This window comes from Choloepus didactylus, chromosome 7, assembly GCF_015220235.1.
Source record: "Choloepus didactylus isolate mChoDid1 chromosome 7, mChoDid1.pri, whole genome shotgun sequence".
Classification (NCBI taxonomy): Eukaryota; Metazoa; Chordata; class Mammalia; order Pilosa; family Megalonychidae; genus Choloepus; species Choloepus didactylus.
In genome coordinates this window covers 90,522,182-90,549,897 of record NC_051313.1, presented here as the reverse complement: position 1 = coordinate 90,549,897, position 27,716 = coordinate 90,522,182, and the positions used below count along the sequence as shown (strand labels likewise).

The 27,716-nt window shown below is 36.3% G+C and overlaps 1 protein-coding gene across 1 annotated transcript in view; it reads right to left on the bottom strand.

Annotated features, from left to right (window-relative positions):
• The window catches only part of EYS (eyes shut homolog), a 1,792,869-nt gene continuing 1,765,153 nt past the window's right edge, over window positions 1-27,716 (bottom strand). The window contains 10 exon segments of the mRNA XM_037844664.1: window positions 1-30; window positions 112-176; window positions 179-451; window positions 454-510; window positions 513-650; window positions 653-725; window positions 727-797; window positions 800-906; window positions 908-1,288; window positions 5,524-5,628. Of these exon segments, the coding sequence (XP_037700592.1) occupies window positions 1-30; window positions 112-176; window positions 179-451; window positions 454-510; window positions 513-650; window positions 653-725; window positions 727-797; window positions 800-906; window positions 908-1,288; window positions 5,524-5,628 (1,300 nt within the window).

Here is a 27,716-nt window from a genome sequence, read left to right as displayed (position 1 = left end):
TCAGGCAAGAGTAGAGTCCTGGGTAATTACCTACCAAAGGAGTAACTATCAAAGTAACTATATTTACATAAAATATAGGATATTAAAATTGCAAATGTTAATTTGTGTAACCTAATTTTGTTCATCTCCACTATAAATATTGTATCCTGATTTAAGTAGCTCAATTTTTTTCGATGCTGAAAAAATCCAACATATTTAATTTTGCGAACAGAATCTCTCTCAAAAATCTCTTGAGTAGAAATATTTACCCTTCGACCATATTCAAAGCCCCCTGAATAACTAACACTCTCATAGTTTAGAGCAAGAAATTTTTTGTGGGGATCAATATCCTCAGAGAGAATTAGATTGTCATCTAAGTAGGCCTTGATAAAAGTCTGATTCTGAATTATAATTACATGGTGTCATTTGTTACTACAGAATGTGCCATTGCTATAGATCATAGGCACAGAGATTCTCCTAGATTAACTGCTATTTTCAGGGTCCAATTATGGAAACCAATTGCCAGAAACCATTTTCTTCATTTTGAGCTTTTCCCATCCAAATAATTAAGCCTTCTGTTTCAGTAGTACTAAAATTCAAGGATACAGTGGTGAATTTAAGGTTTCTCGTTCTGTAATTTGGGTCAACGTGTTTAATATAAGAATTACCATAAATTTTGCAGTTGAAAATGAAGTTTTGTTTTCACAATGCCTTCCCTCCCAACACAAAGTACACAAACAATTGTAAGGAAAATGATTGGTCAGGTACACACAAAGATTGGTGGAGGCACAGATTATCCAAACAGTACACAGACTGGTACATGTATTTCCAGGCCAATGTGACAAACATCTGCAAAAACAAGTTGTGCCATTTGCTATGCACTCACCTCTATTTCTGCACACACTGTATTCACAGGCTGTCCCATCAGTCACCTATATTTGAACCACCTTTCGCTCCTAATTTAGTTAATTCTAGTTCTTGATTATTTATAATAACTTCTCGTATACAGCCTTGGAAACCTACAGATTCATTTGCTGTTGCCATGAGATATACAAGATTTAAGGATGTCACTCCTCCAATATAGAAGTCTGTACTTGTGTCCAGGGAGCTCGTTTTAGTGGTGGCTTTTTCTGTTATATTCATCCCATCCAGATCCAGGTAACTTTTAGCGCCAACTCTTCCTGCTTTAATTACATGCCAAGTGCTTCCATTAGTAGTTACTTTTTGGAGACTTTCTAGAATGATAATTTTGTCATCAAGGTTGTAGCAAAGTTGAACAGAACCATTTACTGAAAAGATACATAAAAAAATCACCTGTCAAGAAAGAAGAAAAACATTATTTGTGATACAGTTAGTAAAATGTTATTTCATTAAAAAAAATCCCTTTCTGTACGCTTAAGTAAGTTTTAGTTTGGACAAAAAATCTCAAGCCCAATTACGTTAAAGAGTTATTTCCATTTGCAAATCAAAACATACATGTATATGTTCATATGCATATCACTGTCCTGTATTCTATCGCTTTTGTCAAGAACTGGCCACATAAATTTTCCCTAATTGTAGATATTTCACACTGAGTGAATGTTTGTCATACTAAGTCAAAGCAAGGTTTGTCTTAAGTCATTTTACGTAAGAGTGAATATGTAAAAAATAAGTTAGATGTTTTACTCCAAGCCACTGATTGTATTTTTTTGGCAGATTGGGGAGGTGGACAAGACAGAAAGAACCTAATAGTGGTACTATGCAAAAACTCTTACACCATGTGCTCTCCAAACCAAGTTCCAGCCATGATCCTGGCTTCAAGTTCTTCCTTCGAGTACACAACTCGATGTGACATCTCTATTTGGATGTTGTAAAGGCACTTCACGCTCCAAAGTTCATTTCTCTGTGAACTTCTATAAACCTGGCCTCTTCTAGTCTTCCCAAGCTCAGTGAGTCACTCCCCCACCCATTCAATTCTTTAAGCCAAAAGTTTAGGTGTGGTCCTTGCAACCTTCCTTTCTTTATCCCACAAATAATTTATCACAAGATAGGTCCTTAATGAAACAGATTTATTAGCATTTAGACTCATTGTAAACTCCTGATTCTGCCTACCTCTCTTCTGCCACCCAAGTTAAATTTTGTCTTCTCCAGTTGATTTTCTAATTTACACTGAAGCTAAAGGGATCTTTTCTTCAAAATGAAAACCTGATCATTATGCTACCCCTTTAATAGTATTCCACTGTTAACTGGGATAAATACCCAACTCTTTAACGTATGTATGGAGTCTCTGAATATTCTGATCCCTGTCCCCTCTCTCCAGCCTTACTTGGAGTGTTCCTCTCCTCTTATCAAGCTTCACTCTACCCCAGCAACACTAACCGGGTTAAAGTTTCACCTTCCTGCTTCAGAACCTTTGTGTAGATCTCACATCAACTTTTTTGGAGAACTATTCATTGATTCTCTGGAGTTGGTGAGGCTTTTTTTTTTTTTTTCCTGTCAGTGCTTTAATAGCATCAGATTGCCCTCCTTCACAATACTTATCTCAGTTTTTAATTATGCAGTTTTGTGTGCACAATCCTCAACAAAAACTTGAGCCCTCTATGGTTTAGTATCTGTATGAAGTTGTAATGAGACATTGAGAGGAAAAGCAAACAGAGCCCTAGATGCCTGGGAAAAGAATATAGCTCTTCAATGTAAAATTGCTATCAAGAGGGTAGCAAAGGGGTTTACACAGTGTGCCATGCAGTAGTAATCTTCCCTAAGCAACATTTCTCCCTCCTGATATTTCACATACGGCAACTAAGAAAAGTTTCTTCCCTTTTTCTCATCCAGGATGATTTCTTAGTGCTTAAGAAATCCTTTTTCCTTTTTCCTCTTACTCCCACTGCAGTGCCATGCTGCCTCACCACCCTGCAACAAGTGGTGTCCTTTCTTTCTACTCCTGTGGTCCACACCAGACCATTTTAGGATGGTTGCACACCTGGCAGCTCTGCGGTGCTACATCTCTCATTTCCACCTGAGGAAAGTTAAGTGAGCCTTATGCAAGTATGATTCTCTCACTTTGATCATTTTTTTTTCATAGGGGATATCTAGTGAATATAAATCCTCTACATCATTACATCTGTGATGATTTGGTTATTATCTGCCTCCTCCACCAGCTTATATGTTCCATGAGAAAAGGGTCTATCAGATTTAGCCCAACATTTCTAGCACTTGGGACAATGTCTGGCACATAAATAGATGCTCAGTAAAGAATGTTTCTCAAATACTAACTTTAGATAGCAAGCAAAAAGTAAAACATTTTTTTCCTATAATGAAATAAAAGTTTTTAAAAAATTTCCCAAGGAAAGGAAGAAATTTATTCACATAATACTTTCTAACTCAAACATCATTTTAAGTAGAAGAGAGAAAGAGCATTACAAATATTCAGGTTATACCAAAAAATTAAATACAGATTAGATAAAGTTAAATATTGTGCCACCAGACGCTGGAACAATGAAGCATAATTGATATCAAGTTAAAATTTTATAGCACTCAGTATACCTTGTGTCTTGCAGGTGAACACAGAGCAGTTTTCTTTCACAGGATTATGGAAGAAGTTTCTCTTGCTATAAAATGTGTTGTGGGGTATCTCTATGGTTAACAGTCTTGCAGTGAAATATGTTAAATAATTTCAAAGAGAAGAGATGATAATTTCCAAAAGATTAGATAACATGATTGCCTCCACCTCAGCCTCTGCCATGCCCACCATGCTTTATTATAGATCAGCGAAACCTTGTAGGACCTAACATTTGTGAAACAACTAAGGACACAAATTATTAGGGAGATTTGATACACTTTTTTTTTTTTTTTAATTTAAAAGAGGAAAGCAAAGGTAATTTTAATTTATTCTCATTGTTTAATTATTTTAATATGCTTTAACTTCACACTGGGGATAACTAGGCTTTTTCTTGATAAACATTTGTTTGAGTTGATTATATCAAGATTAATTTGGGATATCTATGATTAATTAGCATTTAACACAATATTAATAATTTTTGTATGCCAGAAACTCATTTTAACATGTTAAATAGTAGAAACAGATGAATAAGAACTAGAATCATATCACTTTAAAGTCTCTTTCCAAAATCAGAGATCTAAAATCAATTGAGACAATTATAAATTATCATTTTATTTCAAATTTTACACTTTTTGAGATTATTTGAGTTGTTAATGTCTGAAGGAATACAGAAACTTAAGAATTTGGTTTTCCACATATGAAGTCATAATTGGCTGCTGCTGTCTAAAATTTGCATTGTTTTGACATTGTGAAGAAAGTACTGTTTCAGTGTATTTTTTTTTTTTTTTTTGGTAGTAAATGGGTATTTTTTCTTTCTTTTTTTTTTTTTTTTACTAGTAGATCCTCTTAGCAGAGGAACTTGGTTAATATTTACATCAGATATATCCCTTAGAGAGGGTCCAAACTACAGGATAGTTATCTGTATTTTATGCAACCTTAAATAAAACAATCTTCAAATAAATTATGTAATAAACTTTTATGTTACTTGATTCCTAATAAATAAGTTTGTACTTTTCATCTGATAATTATCTTTAGGTTACTCTAAGAATGTAAGGCTTAGATTTTTAAATATTTTAAAGCTTTCATGATTTCCTTACATAAGTGTTGGATGCATCATTAATCATGATGTGAAGAAATGTATTTTCTAATGGCAGTAAAAAGGTAAGTTACTGTCTATGAACTGAAATACATGCCATTGGTTAACAGATTTAAGAAAATATGCCCTGGCCCTCTAATTTGTATTAGCATATATGAGTTTTGCATTTTATTCATGTAGGCATAAATATGTATCCAGTGTATTAATTATAAAACTATAGTACAATATTCCCTGCCAGTTACAATCCTGAATATCTCTTGATTTTCTGCCCTTTGCATACAAAGCCCTGCTTACATATCCTTGAGGGTTTTTTTTTAAATGAGCAATATAACTGATATTGTTTGTCTTTCAGTGCCTCAATTTAAAATGAGCATACCAGTTGAATATTTTTATTCTGTGTTGTTTTATGATATCTGTGAACCTTTTATGGTTCAAAGACATTTTTATAAAATTATTTTGGAACATGGATGCTAGGTTTGCTAATTGGATGACAGAATAACTTAGAATTTTTTGAACTATAAATATGAATAGATCTATATGAAATATATCAGCCATGCCTTCCTTTCCTTTACCTTTTAATTGCGTATTTTGTCCCATTTGACATAGGTCTATCATGCCTGGCATCAGTCCCCTTATGATCGGATTGTTAAAAAGTTGAATAACTATGCTTAGATTTTGCCAACTTTAATTCTAACAAAGCTCTTGCTATTTCATATAGCACTGATATTTAGGGAGTCTAAATTCATAGACATACACTTGCAGTGACACTAGAACATAAAAATATCAAGTGTTTACATAATTTATACATTAGGTGACTGAAATAATAAAAACACTGTCACCCATTCTTTCATAGACTATTAGGAATGCATTAAGATTTTTTTTTTCCCAGCAAATAAAGATCCTGCCAGTCTTACCTGATTGTGCTTTTAAGTGTTGTGCAACATGAAATAGGCTGCCATCTGCAGAAAGAGATTGGAACTGTAATTTAATATTGCTCATAAATACAATAAATTGCCTACAAAATTTTGTCAATAAGGAGCTTATTTTCCAACATTTGCCCCTAGGCAAATACATTGAGGACTTTTTTTTTTTTTAATTAGAGAAGTTGTGAGTTTAGAGAATAATCATGCATAAAATACAGGATTCGTATACACCATCCCACCACCAACACCTTGCATTGGTGTGGAACATTTGTTACAATTGATGATAGCACTTTTTAATGTATTTTTACAGTAGTTACCTTTGTTACAATTAATGAAAGTTTATCAAAATAGTACAATTGACTATCACCCATACTTTACATATGAGTATTTTTCTCATATACCAACCTATTATTAACACCTGTATTAATGTTGTATATTTGTTATAATTCATGAAAGAACATTCTTATATTTTCACTGCTGCTGTTAACTATATACCATGTTCTGGTTTGCTAGAGCTGTGGTTATGCAAAATACCAGAAATGGATTGGCTTTTATAAAGGGGGTTTATTAGGTTACAAATTTACTGTCTGAAGGCCATGAAAATATACAAATTAAGGCATCAGCATGAGGATACCTTCGGTGAAGAAAGGCTGATGGTGTCGGAAAACCTGTTAGCTGGGAAGGCACATCTTTTGCTCCAGGGTTCTGGTTTCAAAATGGCTTTCTCCAAAATGTCTCTCTTAGCTGCTCTGACCTCCTTCTGTCTGTGAGCTCTTAGGACTCCAGTGATGTAATTAAGACTCACCCTGAATGGGCTCAGCCTACCTCTCCATGAAAATAATTTAATCAAACATTTCCACCCTAATCAACAGACTAATCAGCCTGCCCCCACAGGTTTACACTAAAGAATATGGCTTTTGGGGGGACATGATATATCCAAACTGGCACACACCATCATCTATAATAGGGTTTACTGTGCTGTACAGTTCTATGTTTTATCTTTTAATTTTTAGTCTAGTGATATATAACATATATGACCTAAAGTTTCCCCTTTTCACCACATTCACCTATATAATTTAGTGCTGTTAATTACATGCACAATAATTGTACTACCATCACCACCATCCATTCCAAACAATTGCAAACAACCTAAATAGAAATTTTGTACAAAGTGGACATCAACTGCCCATTCTCTAAATCCAGTCTATCCCGTGGTAACCTGTAATCTAGATTCTAATGTTATGAATTTGCTTATTATCATTAGTTTATATCAGTGATATAAACTATGCACATTGATTAGGTGCATAAATATTTATGATTGTTATTTCTTCTTGGTGAATTGCCCCTTTTATTAATGTATAGTGTCCTTCTTTGTCTCCTATAACATTTTTGCATGTAAGTCTATTATGTCTAATATTAGTATAGCTATTCCAGCTTTTTTTTGGTTGCTGCTTGTGTGTAATATCTTTTTCCATTCTTTCACTTTCAACCTATTTGTATCTTTAGGTCTAAAATGAGTCTCTTGTAAACAGCATTTGGATGGAACATATATTTTTATCCATTTCTTCAATCTGTGTCTTTTGATTGGGGAGTTTAATCCATTAATATTCAATATTACTACTGTAAATACAGTACTTCAACAATTTATCCCTTGGTTTTTATTTGTCAGATTTATATTTCTCTCTTTTTACCCTTTTATTTACTCTTACTAATACTCTTCATTTTTGTACCCTCATCCACTCCTTTCTCTTTCCTTTCTTTACTTTTCAGCTGGCAGAACTCCCTTTAGTAGTTCTTGTAGGGCAGGTCTCATTAACCAACTCTGTCAGCTTCTGTTTGTCTGTGTATGTTTTAAACTCCCCCTCATTTTTGAGGAACAGTTTTGCTGGATAGACTATTGCCTGGTAATTTTTCTCTTTCAGTATCTTAAATATATCATACTACTGTCTTGTCATCTTTATGGTATCTGATAAGAAATCAGCACTTAGTCTTATTTGGCTTCCTTTCTATGTGGTGAATCACTTTCCTCTTGCAGCTCTCAGAATTTTCTCCTTCTCTTTGGCATTTGACAGTGTGATTAGTATGTGTCTTGGAATAAATCTATTTGGATTTATTCTGTTTGGAGTATGTTGAGCTTCTTGGATTTGCATATTTATGACTTTTTTAAATATTGGGACATTTTCAGCCATTATTTCCTTGAATATTCTTCCCAGCCCTTTTCCGTTTTCTTCTTCTGGAACACTCATGATAAATATGTTTGCATGCTTTGTGTTGTCAGTCTTTTCCCTGAGACTCTGGTGAATTTTTGCATTTTTTCCTCATTTGTTCTTTTGTCTATTTGAATTTGGTTGCTTTGTCTTCTACCTCACTGATCCTATCTTCTGCTTCTTCAAATCTGTTGTGTGTCCCTAGTTTATTTTAATTTCATCTACAATGTCTTTCATTTCCATTGTCTGTTTTTAAAAGTATTCTTTCAAATTCTTCTTTATGCTCTCCTAATGTCTCTTTAATATCCTTGATCTCTTTGTTCATATTTTCTTTCATCTCTGAATTAATTTAGAAGAGCTCTTTCACTGTCTTTAATTAGTTTTTCCGAATTATGTGAATCCTCTGACTTTTAATTTGTTCCTTTAACTGGACCATATCTTCCTGTGTTTTAGTATGCCATGTTATTTTTTTGCTGCTGGCTGATCATCTGATTATCTTTATGGATCTATTCTGAAGGTTGTTTTTTCTCTCTTTTCTAGGACTTAGTTGTTGCCTGGGTTTGTATTAGGCCACTGCTTTGACAGTCGGATCATCCATATTTCCCAGCAAAAACAGGACTGGTACCTGTGTGGGGGTTGTAGACCAGCCCCAATGGGCTTGGGCATGTGTCTGGAGAGTCTCTGAAGAGCCCTGTTTTTTCACTCCAGCACTTTATGGCCTGCCAAGCAGATGGTGATCTTCTGTTTCTTATTTGTCCTCAGGAGGTGTTTAACTCAAGGAGCCCGGCACTGACCAGGCAGGGCTGAAACTGTGGGTTTCCTGTGCTCTCACTCTGCCAGCCAATATATGGCTCAGTGTTTGGCTGTACCCCTCTGTACCTGGGGCAGGAACTCTCACAGTTGCCCCAGTCAGCACCCAACCCCCAGGCAAGGATTGAGCCTCCTCCTGCTGCTTTCCTCAATGGTGGTGGATTGATGCCAGGAGCTGTGGCCAGAGTTACAGTCTCTACCCACATATTCTCATTCCTTTCATCCCTCATTGATCTTGGCCTTCAACTGTCCTGTCTTCTGGGTCTCCAAAACAGTTGATTCAGACAGTTTCTGCATGGCTACCTGCTGTTTTGGGCAAAGAAGTAGATTGGGCCAATACATCCCTAATCCTTCATTTTGGAAGCTCCTCCTTGGTACCCTTTTGTATTCCACATTCCCCAGTGGCTTGAGTCCTGCTGTGGGCCCTTGTGGACTTGGGTCTCTGTGTCTAGATATAGGTGGATCTGTCTCCTGCTGTAAGAGATTTTATAGTCTGTCTCCCTGGTGGGAGGCAAGATGGATCCTGACTGCTGACTCTGGTCAATTACCAAGCTGCATGGGACCAAGTGAGGGGAAGGAAAAAGGACCAGCTGGTCCAGGATGGAAGTTTCCTCCATGATATTTTTCTCTTTCTTTGATACAGCATTTGTCAGGTCCTTCTCCAGTCTCTACCTTCCTCCAGAATTCTGACCAAGTGAGATTTGTTGTTTTTTTGCTGAATCTCTGGGGAATGGTTTTCAGTAGATGCCTTATGTTGCCATGCTGATGTGGGACATGACTCATGGGGATAAGCTTGGCCCTGGGGTCATGTGATTGAGAAAGCCTTCTGAACCAAAAAAGGGAAGAGCAATGAAACAAAAGAAAGTTTCAGTGGCTGAGAGATTTCAAATAGAATCAAGAGGTCATTCTGGAGGTTATTCTTATGCATTATATAGATATCCCTTTTTGGTTTTTGGTGTATTGGACTAGCTAGAAAGAAATACCTGAAATAGCCATATATATATATATATGTATATAGATGTAACATATGATACATAACATAGTTGTAACTGCTATAAGAGCTTACAGTCTAGGAACCATTACAGTAAGCCTTCCCAAATAACCTATGCTCTCAGATTCAATTCTCAAATTTTGCACATTATAGTTCGTCGATATTAGTGAGGCATTATAATGTTTGTCTTTTTGTTTCTGGTTTATTTTTACTTGCAGATTTTATGCTGCAATCTCAGGCATTCCTCCCAATCCAGGTTGTTGTACAATGTGTAGATAGTCACAGTTGTCCCCCAGCAGTTACTCCAAATTACTTAGTAGTTGTTCCTGGTTGTTTATTAGTTTTTCCAGGACACTAACTAAATTCCACTCCTCTCTATGCTGCCATCTTAGCTCCCTCCTGTCCTTCACTTTTTTTTTTTTTTTTTTGGACTGAAACTACAGGAATTTATTGAGTCACAGTTTTGAGACTAGAAGATCAAAATCAAGTCACGAGCAAGGCGATGCTAAAGTCTGTAGCATTCTGAGTTCTGCGGCGGACTGCTGTCCGTCCCTCGGGTTCCTTGACATATCTCTGTCTTCATTGGCATGGTGATGTCCTCTCCTTTCCTGCTTTTTTTTTTTTCTTTTTTTTTTTTTTTTTTTTACTGAATTTTTTTTTAATCATCATTTTATTGAGATATATTCACATCCACGCAGTCATACAAAACAAATTGTACTTTCGATTGTTTACAGTACCATTACATAGTTGTACATTCATCACCTAAATCAATCCCTGACACCTTCATTAGCACACACACAAAAATAACAAGAATAATAATTAGAGTGAAAAAGAGCAATTGAAGTAAAAAAGAACACTGGGTACCTTTGTCTGTTTGTTTCCTTCCCCTACTTTTCTACACATCCATCCATAAACTAGACAAAGTGGAGTTTGGTCCTTATGGCATTCCCAATCCCATTGTCACCCCTCATAAGCTACATTTTTATACAACTGTCTTTGAGATTCATGGGTTCTGGGTTGTAGTTTAATAGTTTCAGGTATCCACCACCAGCTACCCCAATTCTTTAGAACCTAAAAAAGGTTGTCTAAAGTGTGCGTAAGAGTGCCCACCAGAGTGATCTCTCGGCTCGTTTTGGAATCTCTCTGCCACTGAAGCTTATTTCATTTCCTTTCACATCCCCCTTTTGGTCAAGAAGATGTTCTCCATCCCACGATGCCGGGTCTACATTCCTCTCCGGGAGTCATATTCCACGTTGCCAGGGAGATTCACTCCCCTGGGTGTCTGGTCCCACGTAGGGGGGAGGGCAGTGATTTCACCTTTCAAGTTGGCTTAGCCAGAGAGAGAGGGCCACATCTGAGCAACAAAGAGGCATTCAGGAGGAGACTCTTAGGCACAAATATAGGGAGGCCTAGCCTCTCCTTTGCAGCAACCGTCTTCCCAAGGGTAAAACTTATGGTAGAGGGCTCAACCCATCAAACCACCAGTCCCCTATGTCTGTGGTCATGTTAGCAACCATGGAGGTGGGGTAGGCGAATACCCCTGCATTCTCCACAGGCTCCTCAAGGGGGCACTACATCTCTTTTTTTTTTTCTTGTTTGTCTTTTTTCTTTTCTTTTTTTTTTTTTAACTTTCCCTTCTTTTTTAAATCAACTGTATGAAAAAAAAAGTTAAAAAGAAAACAAACATACAATAAAAGAACATTTCAAAGAGACCAGAACAAGGGAGTAAGAAAAAGACAACTAACCTAAGATAACTGCTTAACTTCCAACATGTTCCTACTTTACCCCAAGAAAGTTACCTAAATAGCAACATTTCAGTGAACTTGTTCCTACTACATCCATCAGAAATTAACAGACCATAGTCATTTCTGGGCATCCCCAGAACGTTAAATAGCTTATCTGTTCTTCTTGGATTATTGTTCCCCCTTCCTTAATTGCTCTCTACTGCTAGTTCCCCTACATTCTACATTATAAACCATTTGTTTTACATTTTTCAAAGTTCACATTAGTGGTAGCATATATTTCTCTTTTTGTGCCTGGCTTATTTCGCTTAGCATTATGTCTTCAAGGTTCATCCATGTTGTCATATGTTTCACCAGATCGTTCCTTCTTACTGCCACGTAGTATTCCATCGTGTGTATATACCACATTTTATTTATCCACTCATCTGTTGAAGGACATTTGGGTTGTTTCCATCTCTTGGCAATTGTGAATAATGCTGCTATGAACATTGGCGTGCAGATATCTGTTCGTGTCACTGCTTTCCAATCTTCCGGGTATATACCGAGAAGTGCAATCGCTGGATCGAATGGTAGCTCTATATCTAGTTTTCTAAGGAACTGCCAGACTGACTTCCAGAGTGGCTGAACCATTATACAGTCCCACCAACAATGAATAAGAGTTCCAATTCCTCCACATCCCCTCCAGCATTTGTAGTTTCCTGTTTGTTTAATGGCAGCCATTCTAACCGGTGTTAGATGGTATCTCATTGTGGTCTTAATTTGCATCTCTCTAATAGCTAGTGAAGCTGAACATTTTTTCATGTGTTTCTTGGCCATTTGTATTTCCTCTTCAGAGAACTGTCTTTTCATATCTTTTGCCCATTTTATAATTGGGCTGTCTACTATTGTCATTGAGTTGTAGGATTTCTTTGTATATGCAAGATATCAGCCTTTTGTCAGATACATGGTTTCCAAAAATTCTTTCCCATTGAGTTGGCTGCCTCTTTACCTTTTTGAGAAATTCCTTTGAGGTGCAGAAACTTCTAAGCTTGAGGAGTTCCCATTTATCTATTTTCTGTTTTGTTGCTTGTGCTTTAGGTGTAAAGTCTAGGAAGTGGCCTCCTAATACAAGGTCTTGAAGATGTTTTCCTACATTATCTTCTAGGAGTTTTATGGTACTTTCTTTTATATTGAGATCTTTGGTCCATTTTGAGTTAATTTTTGTGTAGGGGGTGAGGTAGGGGTCCTCTTTCATTCTTTTGGATATGGATATCCAACTCTCCCAGCCCCATTTGTTGAAAAGACCATTATGGCTCAGTTCGGTGACTTTGGGGGCCTTATCAAAGATCAGTCGGCCATAGATCTGAGGGTCTATCTCTGAATTCTCAATTCGATTCCATTGATCTATATGTCTATCTTTGTGCCAGTACCATGCTGTTTTGGCAACTGTGGCTTTATAATAAGCTTCAAAGTCAGGGAGTGTAAGTCCTCCCACTTCGTTTTTCTTTTTTAGAGTGTCTTTAGCAATTCGAGGCATCTTCCCTTTCCAAATAAATTTGATAACTAGCTTTTCCAAGTCTGCAAAGTAGGTTGTTGGAATTTTGATTGGGATTGCATTGAATCTGTAGATGAGTTTGGGTAGAATTGACATCTTAATGACATTTAGCCTTCCTATCCATGAACATGGAATATTTTTCCATCTTTTAAGGTCCCCTTCTATTTCTTTTAGTAGAGTTATGTAGTTTTCTTTGTAGAGGTCTTTTACATCTTTGGTTAAGTTGATTCCTAGGTACTTGATTTTTTAAGTTGCTATTGAAAATGGTATCTTTTTCTTGAGTGTCTCTTCAGTTTGTTCATTTCTAGCATATAGAAACATTACTGACTTATGTGCATTAACCTTGTATCCCGCTACTTTGCTAAATTTGTTTATTATCTCTAGTAGCTGTATCGTCGAATTCTCAGGGTTTTCTAGATATAAGATCATATCATCTGCAAACAATGACAGTTTTACTTCTTCTTTTCCAATTTGGATGCCTTTTATTTCTTTGTCTTGCCGGATTGCCCTGGCTAGCACTTCCAGCACAATGTTGAATAACAGTGGTGACAGCGGGCATCCTTGTCTTGTTCCTGATCTTAGAGGGAAGGCTTTCAGTCTCTCACCATTGAGTACTATGCTGGCTGTGGGTTTTTCGTATATGCTCTTTATCATGTTGAGGAAGTTTCCTTCAATTCCTACCTTTTGAAGTGTTTTTATCAAAAAGGGATGTTGGATTTTGTCAAATGCTTTTTCAGCATCTATTGAGATGATCAATTGATTTTTCCCTTTCGAGTTTTTAATGTGTTGTAATACATTGATTGTTTTTCTTATGTTGAACCATCCTTGCATGCCTGGAATGAACCCCACTTGGTCATGGTGTATGATTTTTTTAATGTGTCTTTGGATTCGATTTGCAAATATTTTGTTGAGGATTTTTGCATCTATATTCATTAGGGAGCTTGGCCGGTAGTTTTCCTTTTTTGTAACATCTTTGCCTGGTTTTGGTATTAGATTGATGTTAGCTTCATAAAATGAGTTAGGTAGTGTTCCATTTTCTTCAATGTTTTGAAAGAGTTTGAGTAAGATTGGTGTCAGTTCTTTCTGGAAAGTTTGGTAGAATTCCCCTGTGAAGCCATCTGGCCCTGGGCATTTATTTGTGGGAAGATTTTTGATGACTGATTGGATCTCTTTGCTTGTGATGGGTTGGTTGAGGTCTTCTATTTCTTCTCTGGTCAGTCTAGGTTGTTCATATGTTTCCAGGAAATTGTCCATTTCTTCTACATTATCCAGTTTGTTGCCATACAGTTGTTCATAGTATCCTCTTATAATTTTTTTAATTTCTTCAGGATCTGCAGTTATGTCACCTTTTTCATTCATTATTTTGTTTATATGGGTCTTCTCTCTTTTTGATTTTGTCAGTCTAGCTAGGGGCTTGTCAATCTTGTTGATCTTCTCAAAGAACCAACTTTTGGTGATATTTATCCTCTCTATTGTTTTTTTGTTCTCTATGTCATTTATTTCTGCTTTAATCCTTGTTATTTCTTTTCTTGTACTTGGTTTAGGATTGGTTTGCTGTTCATTTTCTAGCTTCTTCAGTTGATCCATTAGTTCTTTGATTTTGGCTCTTTCTTCCTTTTTAATATATGCGTTTAGTGCTGTAAATTTCCCCCTTAACACTGCTTTTGCTGCATCCCATAGGTTTTGGTATGTTGTGTTCTCATTTTCATTCGTCTCTATATATTTAGCAATTTCTCTTGCTATTTCTTCTTTAACCCACTGATTGTTTAGGAGTGTGTTGTTTAACCTCCAGGTATTTGTGAATTTTCTAAGTCTCTGATGGTTATTGACTTCTAATTGTATTCCATTGTGGTCAGAGAATGTGCTTTGAATAATTTCAATCTTTTTAAATTTATTGAGGCTTGTTTTATGTCCCAGCATATGATCTATTCTGGAGAAAGTTCCGTGAGCACTAGAAAAGTATGTGTATCCTGGTGATTTGGGATGTAATGTTCTGTAGATGTCTGTTAAATCTAATTCATTTATCAGATTGTTTAGGTTTTCAATTTCCTTATTGGTCTTCTGTCTCGTTGATCTATCTATAGGAGAGAGTGATGTGTTGAAGTCTCCCACAATTATTGTGGAAACATCAATTGCTTCCTTTAGTTTTGCCAGTGTTTCTCTCATGTATTTTGTGGCATCTTGATTGGGTGCATAGACATTTACCATTGTTATTTCTTCTTGCTGAATTGCCCCTTTTATTAGTACGTAGTGGCCTTCTTTGTCTCTCAAAACATCCCTGCATTTGAAGTCTATTTTATCTGAGATTAATATTGCTACACCTGCTTTCTTTTGGCTGTAGCTTGCATGAAATATTTTTTTCCATCCTTTCACTTTCAGTTTCTTTGTGTCCCTGTGTCTAAGATGAGTCTCTTGTATGCAACATATTGATGGTTCATTTTTTTTGATCCATTCTGCGAATCTATATCTTTTAATTGGGGAGTTTAATCCATTTACATTCAACGTTAAAACCGTGAAGGCATTTCTTGAATCAGCCATCTTATCCTTTGGTTTATGTTTGCCATATTTTTCCCTCTTTCTGCTACTGATGAGCCCATCAAAGGTATTCTTTATTTCTGATATAGGGCTTTTTATTTCTGGCATTTGCTTTTGATTTTTCTGAGTTTCCACTGATCTTGTTACATTATCCATCTCTTCTTGCATGTTGCCCACTCTTTCCATTACACCCCTTAGCAAATTAATCATAGTTATTTTAAATTTCTGATATAATAATTCCTAAATCTCTTCTAAATCTTGATGCACACCCTGTCTCTTCAGACCACAGTCTTTTGGTCTTTTAGCATGCCTGGTAATTTTTCTTGAAAGTTGGTTATGACATCAAATAAAGGAAACTGAGGTAAATAGGCCTTTAGTGTGAAGTTTTATGTTTTCTAAGTAGGATTCAGGCTGTACTTACTGTTTGCTGTAGCTACAGATATTAGACACTAAAATTTCCTCTGGCATTTTGGTCTCCTCTGTTGTCTTTGGGTTTCTTAAATAGGGTCTTAGTCTTTCATTTCTGTTCAGCTCTAATCCTCTATTATGATACGGGAGCCCTATCTATATAGTGGTAAGATGTGGGTGGGGGAGCATTTTATAATCCTCTGATCAAGTCTCTATTAGTGAGCCTGTGTCCCTGGACTGTGACCTTCACAAGTGATTCTTGGGCTTTTATTTTTTCTCCCATTTGGTGAGGCAGGAAGCCTAGAGAGGACTGGAGTTGGGTATTTCCTTTCCCCAATCAGTTATGTTCTGGGAAAACCCAGGTTGGTTAGGCTCTGATAAAATAATTTTCCTAGGGGATAGCCATTTGTTAAGGAGAACAGAGTGCTCTGAGAATATTTCAAAATGGTTACTTTTCCTTTCCCCTTGCCAGAAGCTCAGAGGATTTTTCTCCAATCTGGTGCAAATCCTGGAGGTAAAACTCAGAAAAGTGTGGGACCACCAAAGGCTGAGCCTCCAGGAGTTTTTATTTCTCAGGCTAGCCCATGCTCAGTCTCTGGATATTTGTCAATTACCCTTTAAGTATTCCTACTAGATACTTGGTCCAGTTGTGATTTCTGCTCCAAGTAAGCTGTGATTTTTCTATCTGCCCCTCTCTCCAGTTTGGGGGTGTAAGAAAGGGATAAGTTTAGCTTTCACATAGAGACAGCATGGAATAGGGAAAATGGAGGCAGAACCAGCTTAAACAAGCCCTGTGGTAAAGGGAAGAAAGAGACAATCTGTGCCAGCTCCTTATTTGGAAAAGTAACCATGGTTACTGGAATGTAAAGAGATATGAGGTAAAATCAGAGGTGGGAACTCCCAGCAGAAAATTTAAACTGAATGAACTCTCTCAGATAGGCTGATCCATTCAAAATGTCAATAATGAGCTAGTTGGCTCTCTCGGATAGGCTGTACAAATTAAAATCTCAAAGATGGGCTAGTTAGTTCTCTTGGATAGGCTGTAACCTCTTAGTACCCAGCCAATGGGGAAATGGGAGGGACTTGCGCATTAAGAGCAAGAGATTAAAAGCTTGCCATTCTCTTCCTCTGGCGCGCCAGCCTACCACGTTTTTGGCTGTGTGCCCTTTCTTGCAAGATTGTAAATAAATTCTTTTCTCCTTCAGAACCGGGTGAGCATTTTTTTGTATAATGCTTGTTTCTAACAGGGAGGCAGTGGTTTTCCCTGTGATCTCACTTCCCTGATGGCTCTGAGTTGTTAATTTCCAGTATTCCAAATTTTTATTGTTGTTTTATTGTGAGGATGAGAGTGACAACTTCCAAGCTCTTCACATTCTGACCAGCAGGTCTTGTGTTTTTGGTTTTCAAAATACGTTGCTTGAAGTGAATGCACATAGCAGGCATCTCCCATTTCTCTTGTTGGCTTGAAATCCTATATCTCAAAGATGTGGGTTCAAGAATTTCAACATCTTTAGTTCTTAAAGGATAGATCTGTTTTAATAAATAAGACAGGAAAAAATCTATTTTAAATAAATTTTACAATGCATAGATGGTTGATATCTTTTACTGCTTTATCATGATTATTTTGTGCATTAGGTTTTTACAGGTTAAGTAAAGTATTGAACATGCTAATACCTTTTGGATGTGAGTGGGTCTCTCTGTGGAGGCTGGTAGAAGCTACAGATATTCAAAGAACTTTGATTCAGTAAGTAATATTTATCGTGGTTAAATCTGCTGATGAACATTTCCTCCTTTGTTCATTTTGAGACAGAATTTGAGAAAGGTCCAGGTTTTCCATGACTCAAACAAAGTTGTTCTAACAGTGAATCATCTTTGGGAGACTTTAATCAGTGTAGGTTAGTTAAGAAGAAAACACCAATCCAGCTCTTCTTGGGTAACTGATCTAATGGAGTTTGGCCAATACCTGTGCCTCAGGGCTAGTCAGTGTGAGGGGCTATTTCAGAAGAGATAGTTTTCTGAATGGAATAATTGGTAATAATCCAGATGACTTCCCAGTGACACCCACTTTCTTCATGACCATCATTTTGTGACCTTGTTTATTATAAATACAATCCCCTGAGAAATTACTAATATTTATATTTACCACTATCTAACAATTGTTGTACAGATTGTGAAAATCTGGTGAAAAAGAAAACAATGGACTGATTAGTGATGTAGAAACACTTGAATGCAATCATGTACCATACGATGCAGGGAACCAATAGGTTTCTAAAATAAGCAATATTTTAAGTAAAGATATTGTGTCTCTTCAAAATACTTAAGAATAGGTGAAGTGGGATATCATAGTAAGAGCTTTTTAGCATGAGCAAAGGATTGTTTCAGGAAGAGCACAAGTTGGCATAATATCAACTATCAGGGGAAAAGCTGCAGACACTTAAGATTATTGAAAGGATTTGGCTTGGTAGGGGGCAATCAGGAAGTAGCTTGTTTTCATTATGATTGCCCTTCAAATATGCTCTATAGGCTCTTCCATTCTCATTTCTGTTGCTATCTTTGGCAATTCCACAACTCTTGATCATTTTCAGTTCTCAGTAAAATGTTCTCATTTTGGGGTATTAAGATACCCCTTTCAATGTAAATCAAAATCCCCAATCCCTTACCTAATTCCATGCCTTCTCTTTTTTTCACAGTTTATATCTGACCCAATCTTAGAAAGCTATGGTAGAGAAGGGGGTGGGGTGCAGTGTGACTTTTTGCTGTTTGCACTGGTCCTTTTCTTCCTTCACATTCCACTCTGCTGCTTTTTGCTTTTCCAAGGTCACATTGGACATAAGAGGATGAGGAAATGTCTTTCTTTCTGCTGCTGTTTGTAGTTCTCTTTCAGCTGTCTAATGCCTTCTGTAATGGGAGACACTCTTTTGGATCTTTGAATGTCCCCAACCCCCACTGGTACCTTTGTCCTATAGTTCTTAAAAAGGGTAATGCTGCCTCCCCCTCCTCTTCCCCCTCCTCCTTTTTCTTCTTTACTTTTTATTTGAAAAAATTCCAAACTTATAGGACAATTGCAAAAATAATTTTAAAAACCCATACAGAGAACTCCAACATCCTCCACCCAGATATCCAGATCCAACTTATAATATTTTGCCACTTTTGCCATATTATTCTGTCTGTTTACCTACCTACCTACTTACCTATCCACCTATATCTATCAATCTATCTAATCTATCTGATCTCACCGTCCATCATTGATCTATTTCTGTAATTTCTAAACATTTGACAGTAATTTGTGTAAGCATGTTCCCTGAACACTTAATACTTCCATGTATATATCCTAACAGCAAGGATATTCACTTATGTAAACACCTTGAGTAAAGATATCAAGTTCAAGAAATTTAACATTGACATCAAGCTTACAGTTTATATTCTAATTTTTTCATGTGTCCCAATAATGACTTTTGGGCATTTTCTCCTCTGTTATTTGATCCAATCGAGGATTGTGCATTGTAATTAATTGTCATTCTCTCATTAGTCTCTCTCTTTTTAAATATATACAACATAGAGATTTATGTCTCATTCCCACCTAAACATATAGTTCAGTGGGATTATTCACATTCATATAGTTGTGCTGTTCTCACTACCATCCATTACCAAAAATTACTCAATACCCAAAATGGAAACCCTGCCCCTATTCCTTGTCCACACTCTCCTGCCCCTGGTAACCTGTATTCTACTCTCTGTTTCTATGCATTTCCATATTGTAGTTATTTCATTAAGTGGAATCATGCAATATATGTCCCTTTGTGTCTAAATTATTTTACTCAACATGTCTTCAAGGTTCATCCATATTGAAGCATGTATCAGAACTTCATCACTTTTTATGGCTAAATAATATTCAATTATATGTGTATACCACATTTTATTTATCCATTCATCTGTTGATGAATGGACATTTGGGTTGCTCCCAACTTTCATGTATTACAAATAGTGCTGCTATGAACATTGGTGTACAGATATCTGTGTCTCTAATTTCAAATCTTTTGAGTATATATCTAAATGTGGGATAGCCAAGTCATATGGTTCTATGTTTAACTTTTTGAAGAACCATCAAACTATTTTCTACAGTGTCTGAACCATTTTACATTCTCACCAACAATCTCTGTATGATTGCCAGCACTTGCTATTTTCAAGTTTGTTTTTAAAATTATAACCGTTCTATCTGAACCATTTTACCTTCTCACCAACATTTTATAATCTTCCTCTTTGCATGATTGCCAGCATTTTACATTCTCACCAACATTTTATACTCTTCCTCTTTATCTGCATGCTTGCTATTTTAAGGTTTGTTTTTACAAAAATAGCCATTCTAGTGACATTAGGTGGTATCTCATTTTGGTTTTGATTTGCATTTCCCTAATGGCTAATGATGTTGAATATATTTTCATATGCTTATTTACTATTTGTTTATCTTTTTTTGGAGAAATATCTATTCAAGTCCTTTGCCTATTTTTAAATTGGGTTGTGTCTTTTTGTTGCTGAACTTTAGGAATTCTATATATATTCTGCATATTTAAGCCTTATCAGATATGTGGTTTCCAAATATTTTCTCCCATTCTTTAGGTTGTCTTTTCACTTTCTTGATAATGTCCTTTGATGCACTAATTTTTTTTCATTTTGATAAAGCTCAATTATCTTCTTTTTCTTTTATTGTCAAGTCTAAGAATCCATTGCTTAATACAAGGCCCTGAAGACATTTCCTTATGTTTTATGAGTTTTTTTTTTCTTACAATTTTATTGAGATATAGTCACACACCATACAATTATCCAAAGTGTACAATCAATTGCTTACAGTGTCATCATATAGCTGTGCATTCATAATCACAGTCAGTTTTTGAACATTTTCATTACTCCAAAAAAATAAGTAAATAAATAAAAATAAAAGTAAACAAGAACACCCAAAATAACCCATCCCCTCCATCCCCCATCTTCCCATTATTATTCATTCTTTGTCTCTCAGTTATAATCTAAGCTTGGTGAGTTTAGAGATCTTTGCTTATTCACTGATATATTTTAGATGCTTAGGTCTATGTGTATAGCACATAGTAGCATTTTAATATCTGCTGAATATATAAATGTTAATTTGTTCATCATTGACCTGAAGAAAATTTTTAAAAATTACCTCCTGGTCTTCTTTTTTTTTTTTTTTTTTTTTTAATATTCATTTTATTGAGATATATTCACATACCACACAGTCATATAAAACAAATCATACATTCAATTGTTCACAGTAGTGTTACATAGTTGTACATTCATCACCAAAATCAATCCCCAACACCGTCATTACCACACGCACAAAAATAACCAGAATAATAATTAAAGTGAAAAAGTGTGCTTCAGGTTTTAAAGCAGGGAAGGATAGTGAGGCATTTACCTTGTGCCCCAAATTTAAGGGGCACCAAAAAACTCAGGAAATAGTATTTGAATGCAAGGTTTTAAAAATTAAAAGTAATGCAAAAAGTCCATGGTGAACAAAATATCAAAATTTCAAATACAGATAACATTGGTAATGGTGCCATGCCAAGCCATTTAAGAGCATGATGCAAAGGTAGAATATCAACAATACTAATTTTTTTTTTTTAGAGATAACAGTAAAAATAATGTTTATTGAATATTTTCTGATTACAATACAAATATATGCTCCTTGAATAAAATTTGGAAAACATATAAAAGTTTCAATGAGAAAAAGTAAAAATTACATATAACCCAACTTTTTAAAGTAACCAAATTTCTTATTATATTTCACTGATTTTTTTTAAATCTTCATTTTATTGAGATATATTCACATACCACGCAGTCATACAAAACAAATCGTACTTTCGATTGTTTACAGTACCATTACATAGTTGTACATTCATCACCTAAATCAATCCCTGACACCTTCATTAGCACACACACAAACATAACAAGAATAATAATTAGAGTGAAAAAGAACAATTGAAGTAAAAAAGAACACTGGGTACCTTTGTCTGTTTCCTTCCCTATTTTTCTACTCATCCATCCATAAACTAGACAAAGTGGAGTGTGGTCCTTATGGCTTTCCCAATCCCATTGTCACCCCTCATAAGCTACATTTTTATACAACTGTCTTCAAGATTCATGGGTTCTGGGTTGTAGTTTGATAGTTTCAGGTATCCACCACCAGGTACCCCAATTCTTTAGAACCTAAAAAGGGTTGTCTAAAGTGTGCGTAAGAGTGCCCACCAGAGTGATCTCTCGGCTCGTTTTGGAATCTCTCTGCCACTGAAGCTTATTTCATTTCCTTTCACATACCCCTTTTGGTCAAGAAGATGTTCCCCGTCCCACGATGCCAGGTCTACATTCCTCCCCGGGAGCCATATTCCACGTTGCCAGGGAGATTCACTCCCCTGGGTGTCTGACCCCACGTAGGGGGGAGGGCAGTGGATTTCACCTTTCAAGTTGGCTTAGCTAGAGAGAGAGGGCCACATCTGAGCAACAAAGAGGCATTCGGGAGGAGACTCTTAGGCACAACCATAGGGAGGCCCAGCCTCTCCTTTGCAGCAACCGTCTTCCCAAGGGTAAAACCTGTGGTAGAGGGCTCAACCCATCAAACCATCAGTCCCCTATGTCTGTGGTCATGTTAGCAACCATGGAGGTGGGGTAGGTGAATACCCCTGCATTCTCCACAGGCTCCTCAAGGGGGCACTGCATCTTTTTTTTTTCCTTGTTTTTTTTTTTTTTTTTAACTTTCCCTTCTTTTTTAAATCAACTGTATGAAAAAAAAGTTAAAAAGAAAACAAACATACAATAAAAGAACATTTCAAAGAGACCATAACAAGGGAGTAAGAAAAAGACAACTAACCTAAGATAACTGCTTAACTTCCAACATGTTCCTACTTTACCCCAAGAAAGTTACCTAATATAGCAACATTTCTGTGAACTTGCTCCTACTATATCCATCAGAATTTAACAGACCATAGTCATTCCTGGGCATCCCCAGAACGTTAAATAGCTTATCTGTTCTTCTTGGATTATTGTTCCCCCTTCCTTAATTGCTCTCTATTGCTAGTTCCCCTACATTCTACATTATAAGCCATTTGTTTTACATTTTTCAAAGTTCACATTAGTGGTAGCATATAATGTTTCTCTTTTTGTGCCTGGCTTATTTCGCTTAGCATTATGTCTTCAAGGTTCATCCATGTTGTCATATGTTTCACAAGGTCGTTCCTTCTTACTGCCGCGTAGTATTCCATCGTGTGTATATACCACATTTTATTTATCTACTCATCTGTTGAAGGACATTTGGGTTGTTTCCATCTTTTGGCAATTGTGAATAATGCTGCTATGAACATTGGCGTGCAGATATCTGTTCGTGTCACTGCTTTCCGATCTTCCGGGTATATACCGAGAAGTGCAATCGCTGGATTGAATGGTAACTCTATATCTAGTTTTCTAAGAAACTGCCAGACTGACTTCCAGAGTGGCTGAACCATTATACAGTCCCACCAACAGTGAATAAGAGTTCCAATTTCTCCACATCCCCTCCAGCATTTGTAGTTTCCTGTTTGTTTAATGGCAGCCATTCTAACCGGTGTTAGATGGTATCTCATTGTGGTCTTAATTTGCATCTCTCTAATAGCTAGTGAAGCTGAACATTTTTTCATGTGTTTCTTGGCCATTTGTATTTCCTCTTCAGAGAACTGTCTTTTCATATCTTTTGCCCATTTTATAATTGGGCCGACTGTACTATTGTCATTGAGTTGTAGGATTTCTTTATATATGCAAGGTATCAGTCTTTTGTCAGATACATGGTTTCCAAAAAATTTTTCCCATTGAGTTGGCTGCCTCTTTACCTTTTTGAGAAATTCCTTTGAGGTGCAGAAACTTCTAAGCTTGAGGAGTTCCCATTTATCTATTTTCTGTTTTGTTGCTTGTGCTTTGGGTGTAAAGTCTAGGAAGTGGCCTCCTAATACAAGGTCTTGAAGATGTTTTCCTACATTATCTTCTAGGAGTTTTATGGTACTTTCTTTTATATTGAGATCTTTGGTCCATTTTGAGTTAATTTTTGTGTAGGGGGTGAGGTAGGGGTCCTCTTTCATTCTTTTGGATATGGATATCCAACTCTCCCAGCCCCATTTGTTGAAAAGACCATTATGACTCAGTTCAGTGACTTTGGGGGCCTTGTCAAAGATCAGTCGGCCATAGATCTGAGGGTCTGTCTCCGAATACTCAATTCGATTCCATTGATCTATATGTCTATCTTTGTGCCAGTACCATGCTGTTTTGGCAACTGTGGCTTTATAATAAGCTTCAAAGTCAGGGAGTGTAAGTCCTCCCACTTCGTTTTTCTTTTTTAGAGTGTCTTTAGCAATTAGAGGCATCTTCCCTTTCCAAATAAATTTGATAACTAGCTTTTCCAAGTCTGCAAAGTAGGTTGTTGGAATTTTGATTGGGATTGCATTGAATCTGTAGATGAGTTTGGGTAGAATTGACATCTTAATGACATTTCGTCTTCCTATCCATGAACATGGAATATTTTTCCATCTTTTAAGGTCCCCTTCTATTTCTTTTAGTAGAGTTATGTAGTTTTCTTTGTGTAGGTCTTTTACGTCTTTGGTTAAGTTTATTCCTAGGTACTTGATTTTTTTAGTTGCTATTGAAAATGGTATCTTTTTCTTGAGTGTCTCTTCAGTTTGTTCATTTCTAGCATATAGAAACATTACTGACTTATGTGCATTAACCTTGTATCCCGCTACTTTGCTAAATTTGTTTATTAGCTCTAGTAGCTGTATCGTCGATTTCTCAGGGTTTTCTAGATATAAGATCATATCATCTGCAAACAATGACAGTTTTACTTCTTCTTTTCCAATTTGGATGCCTTTTATTTCTTTGTCTTGCCGGATTGCCCTGGCTAGCACTTCCAGCACAATGTTGAATAACAGTGGTGATAGCGGGCATCCTTGTCTTGTTCCTGATCTTAGAGGGAAGGCTTTCAGTCTCTCACCATTGAGTACTATGCTGGCTGTGGGTTTTTCATATATGCTCTTTATCATGTTGAGGAAGTTTCCTTCAATTCCTACCTTTTGAAGTGTTTTTATCAAAAAGGGATGTTGGATTTTGTCAAATGCTTTTTCAGCATCTATTGAGATGATCAATTGATTTTTCCCTTTTGACTTGTTAATGTGTTGTAATACATTGATTGATTTTCTTATGTTGAACCATCCTTGCATGCCTGGAATGAACCCCACTTGGTCATGGTGTATGATTTTTTTAATGTGTCTTTGGATTCCATTTGCAAGTATTTTGTTGAGGATTTTTGCATCTATATTCATTAGGGAGCTTGGCCGGTAGTTTTCCTTTTTTGTAACATCTTTGCCTGGTTTTGGTATTAGGTTGATGTTAGCTTCATAAAATGAGTTAGGTAGTGTTCCATTTTCTTCAATGTTTTGAAAGAGTTTGAGTAAGATTGGTGTCAGTTCTTTCTGGAAAGTTTGGTAGAATTCCCCTGTGAAGCCATCTGGCCCTGGGCATTTATTTGTGGGAAGATTTTTGATGACTGATTGGATCTCTTTGCTTGTGATGGGTTGGTTGAGGTCTTCTATTTCTTCTCTGGTCAGTCTAGGTTGTTCATGTGTTTCCAGGAAATTGTCCATTTCCTCTACATTATCCAGTTTGTTGCCATACAGTTGTTCATAGTATCCTCTTATAATTTTTTTAATTTCTTCAGGATCTGCAGTTATGTCACCTTTTTCATTCATTATTTTGTTTATATGGGTCTTCTCTCTTTTTGATTTTGTCAGTGTAGCTAGGGGCTTGTCAATCTTGTTGATCTTCTCAAAGAACCAACTTTTGGTGATATTTATCCTCTCTATTGTTTTTTTGTTCTCTATGTCATTTATTTCTGCTTTAATCCTTGTTATTTCTTTTCTTGTACTTGGTTTAGGATTGGTTTGCTGTTCATTTTCTAGCTTCTTCAGTTGATCCATTAGTTATTTGATTTTGGCTCTTTCTTCCTTTTTAATATATGCGTTTAGTGCTATAAATTTCCCCCTTAGCACTGCTTTTGCTGCATCCCATAGGTTTTGGTATGTTGTGTTCTCATTTTCATTCGTCTCTATATATTTAGCAATTTCTCTTGCTATTTCTTCTTTAACCCACTGATTGTTTAGGAGTGTGTTGTTTAACCTCCAGGTATTTGTGAATTTTCTAAGTCTCTGATGGTTATTGACTTCTAATTGTATTCCATTGTGGTCAGAGAATGTGCTTTGAATAATTTCAATCTTTTTAAATTTATTGAGGCTTGTTTTATGTCCCAGCATATGATCTGTTCTGGAGAAAGTTCCATGAGCACTAGAAAAGTATGTGTATCCTGGTGATTTGGGATGTAATGTCCTGTATATGTCTTAAATCTAATTCATTTATCAGATTGTTTAGGTTTTCAATTTCCTTATTGGTCTTCTGTCTGGTTGATCTATCTATAGGAGAGAGTGATGTGTTGAAGTCTCCCACAATTATTGTGGAAACATCAATTGCTTCCTTTAGTTTTGCCAGTGTTTCTCTCATGTATTTTGTGGCACCTTGGTTGGGTGCATAGACATTTACGATTGTTATTTCTTCTTGCTGAATTGCCCCTTTTATTAGTACGTAGTGGCCTTCTTTGTCTCTCAAAACATCCCTGCATTTGAAGTCTATTTTATCTGAGATTAGTATTGCTACACCTGCTTTCTTTTGGCTGTAGCTTGCATTAAATAGTTTTTTCCATCCTTTCACTTTCAGTTTCTTTGTGTCCCTGTGTCTAAGATGAGTCTCTTGTATGCAAAACATTGATGGTTCATTTTTTTTTTGATCCATTCTGTGAATCTATATCTTTTAATTGGGGAGTTTAATCCATTTACATTCAGCGTTATAACCGTGAAGGCATTTCTTGAATCAGCCATCTTATCTTTGGTTTATGTTTGTCATATTTTTCCCCTCTGTCTATTAATATCCTTTATCGTACCCATACCGAATCTCTTTAGTACTGAACCTTTCTCCAAGTCTCTCTGTCCTTTCTTTGTTTCTCTGTGTGTAGGGCTCCCTTGAGTATCTCCAGTAGGGCAGGTCTCTTGTTAGCAAATTCTCTCAGCATTTGTTTGTCTGTGAAAAATTTAAGCTCTCCCTCAAATTTGAAGGAGAGCTTTGCTGGATAAAGTATTCTTGGCTGGAAATTTTTCTCACTCAGAATTTTAAATACATCGTGCCACTGCCTTCTTGCCTCCATGGTGGCTGCTGAGTAGTCACTACTTAGTCTTATGCTGTTTCCTTTGTATGTGGTGAATTGCTTTTCTCTTGCTGCTTTCAGAACTTGCTCCTTCTCTTCTGTGTTTGACAGTGTGATCAGTATATGTCTCGGAGTGGGTTTATTTGGATTTATTCTATTTGGAGTTCGCTGAGCATTTATGATTTGTGTATTTATGTTGTTTAGAAGATTTGGGAAGTTCTCCCTAACAATTTCTTTGAATACTCTTCCTAGACCTTTACCCTTTTCTTCCCCTTCTGGGACACCAATGAGTCTTATATTCGGACGTTTCATATTATCTATCATATCCCTGAGGTCCATTTCGATTTTTTCAATTTTTTTCCCCATTCTTTCTTTCTTTTTTTTTTTTTTTAATGCAATTTTATTGACATATATTCATATAACATACAATCATTCAAATTATACAATCATTTGTTCACAGGATCATCATATAGTTGTGCGTTCATCACCACAATCAATGTTTGATCCCCATTCTTTCTTTTATGCTTTCATTTTCCATTCTGTCATCTTCGAGGTCACTGATTCGTTGTTCAACTTCCTCTAGTCTTGTACTATGAGTGTCCAGAATCTTTTTAATTTGGTCAACAGTTTCTTTAATTTCCATAAGATCATCCATTTTTTTATTTAGTCTTGCAATGT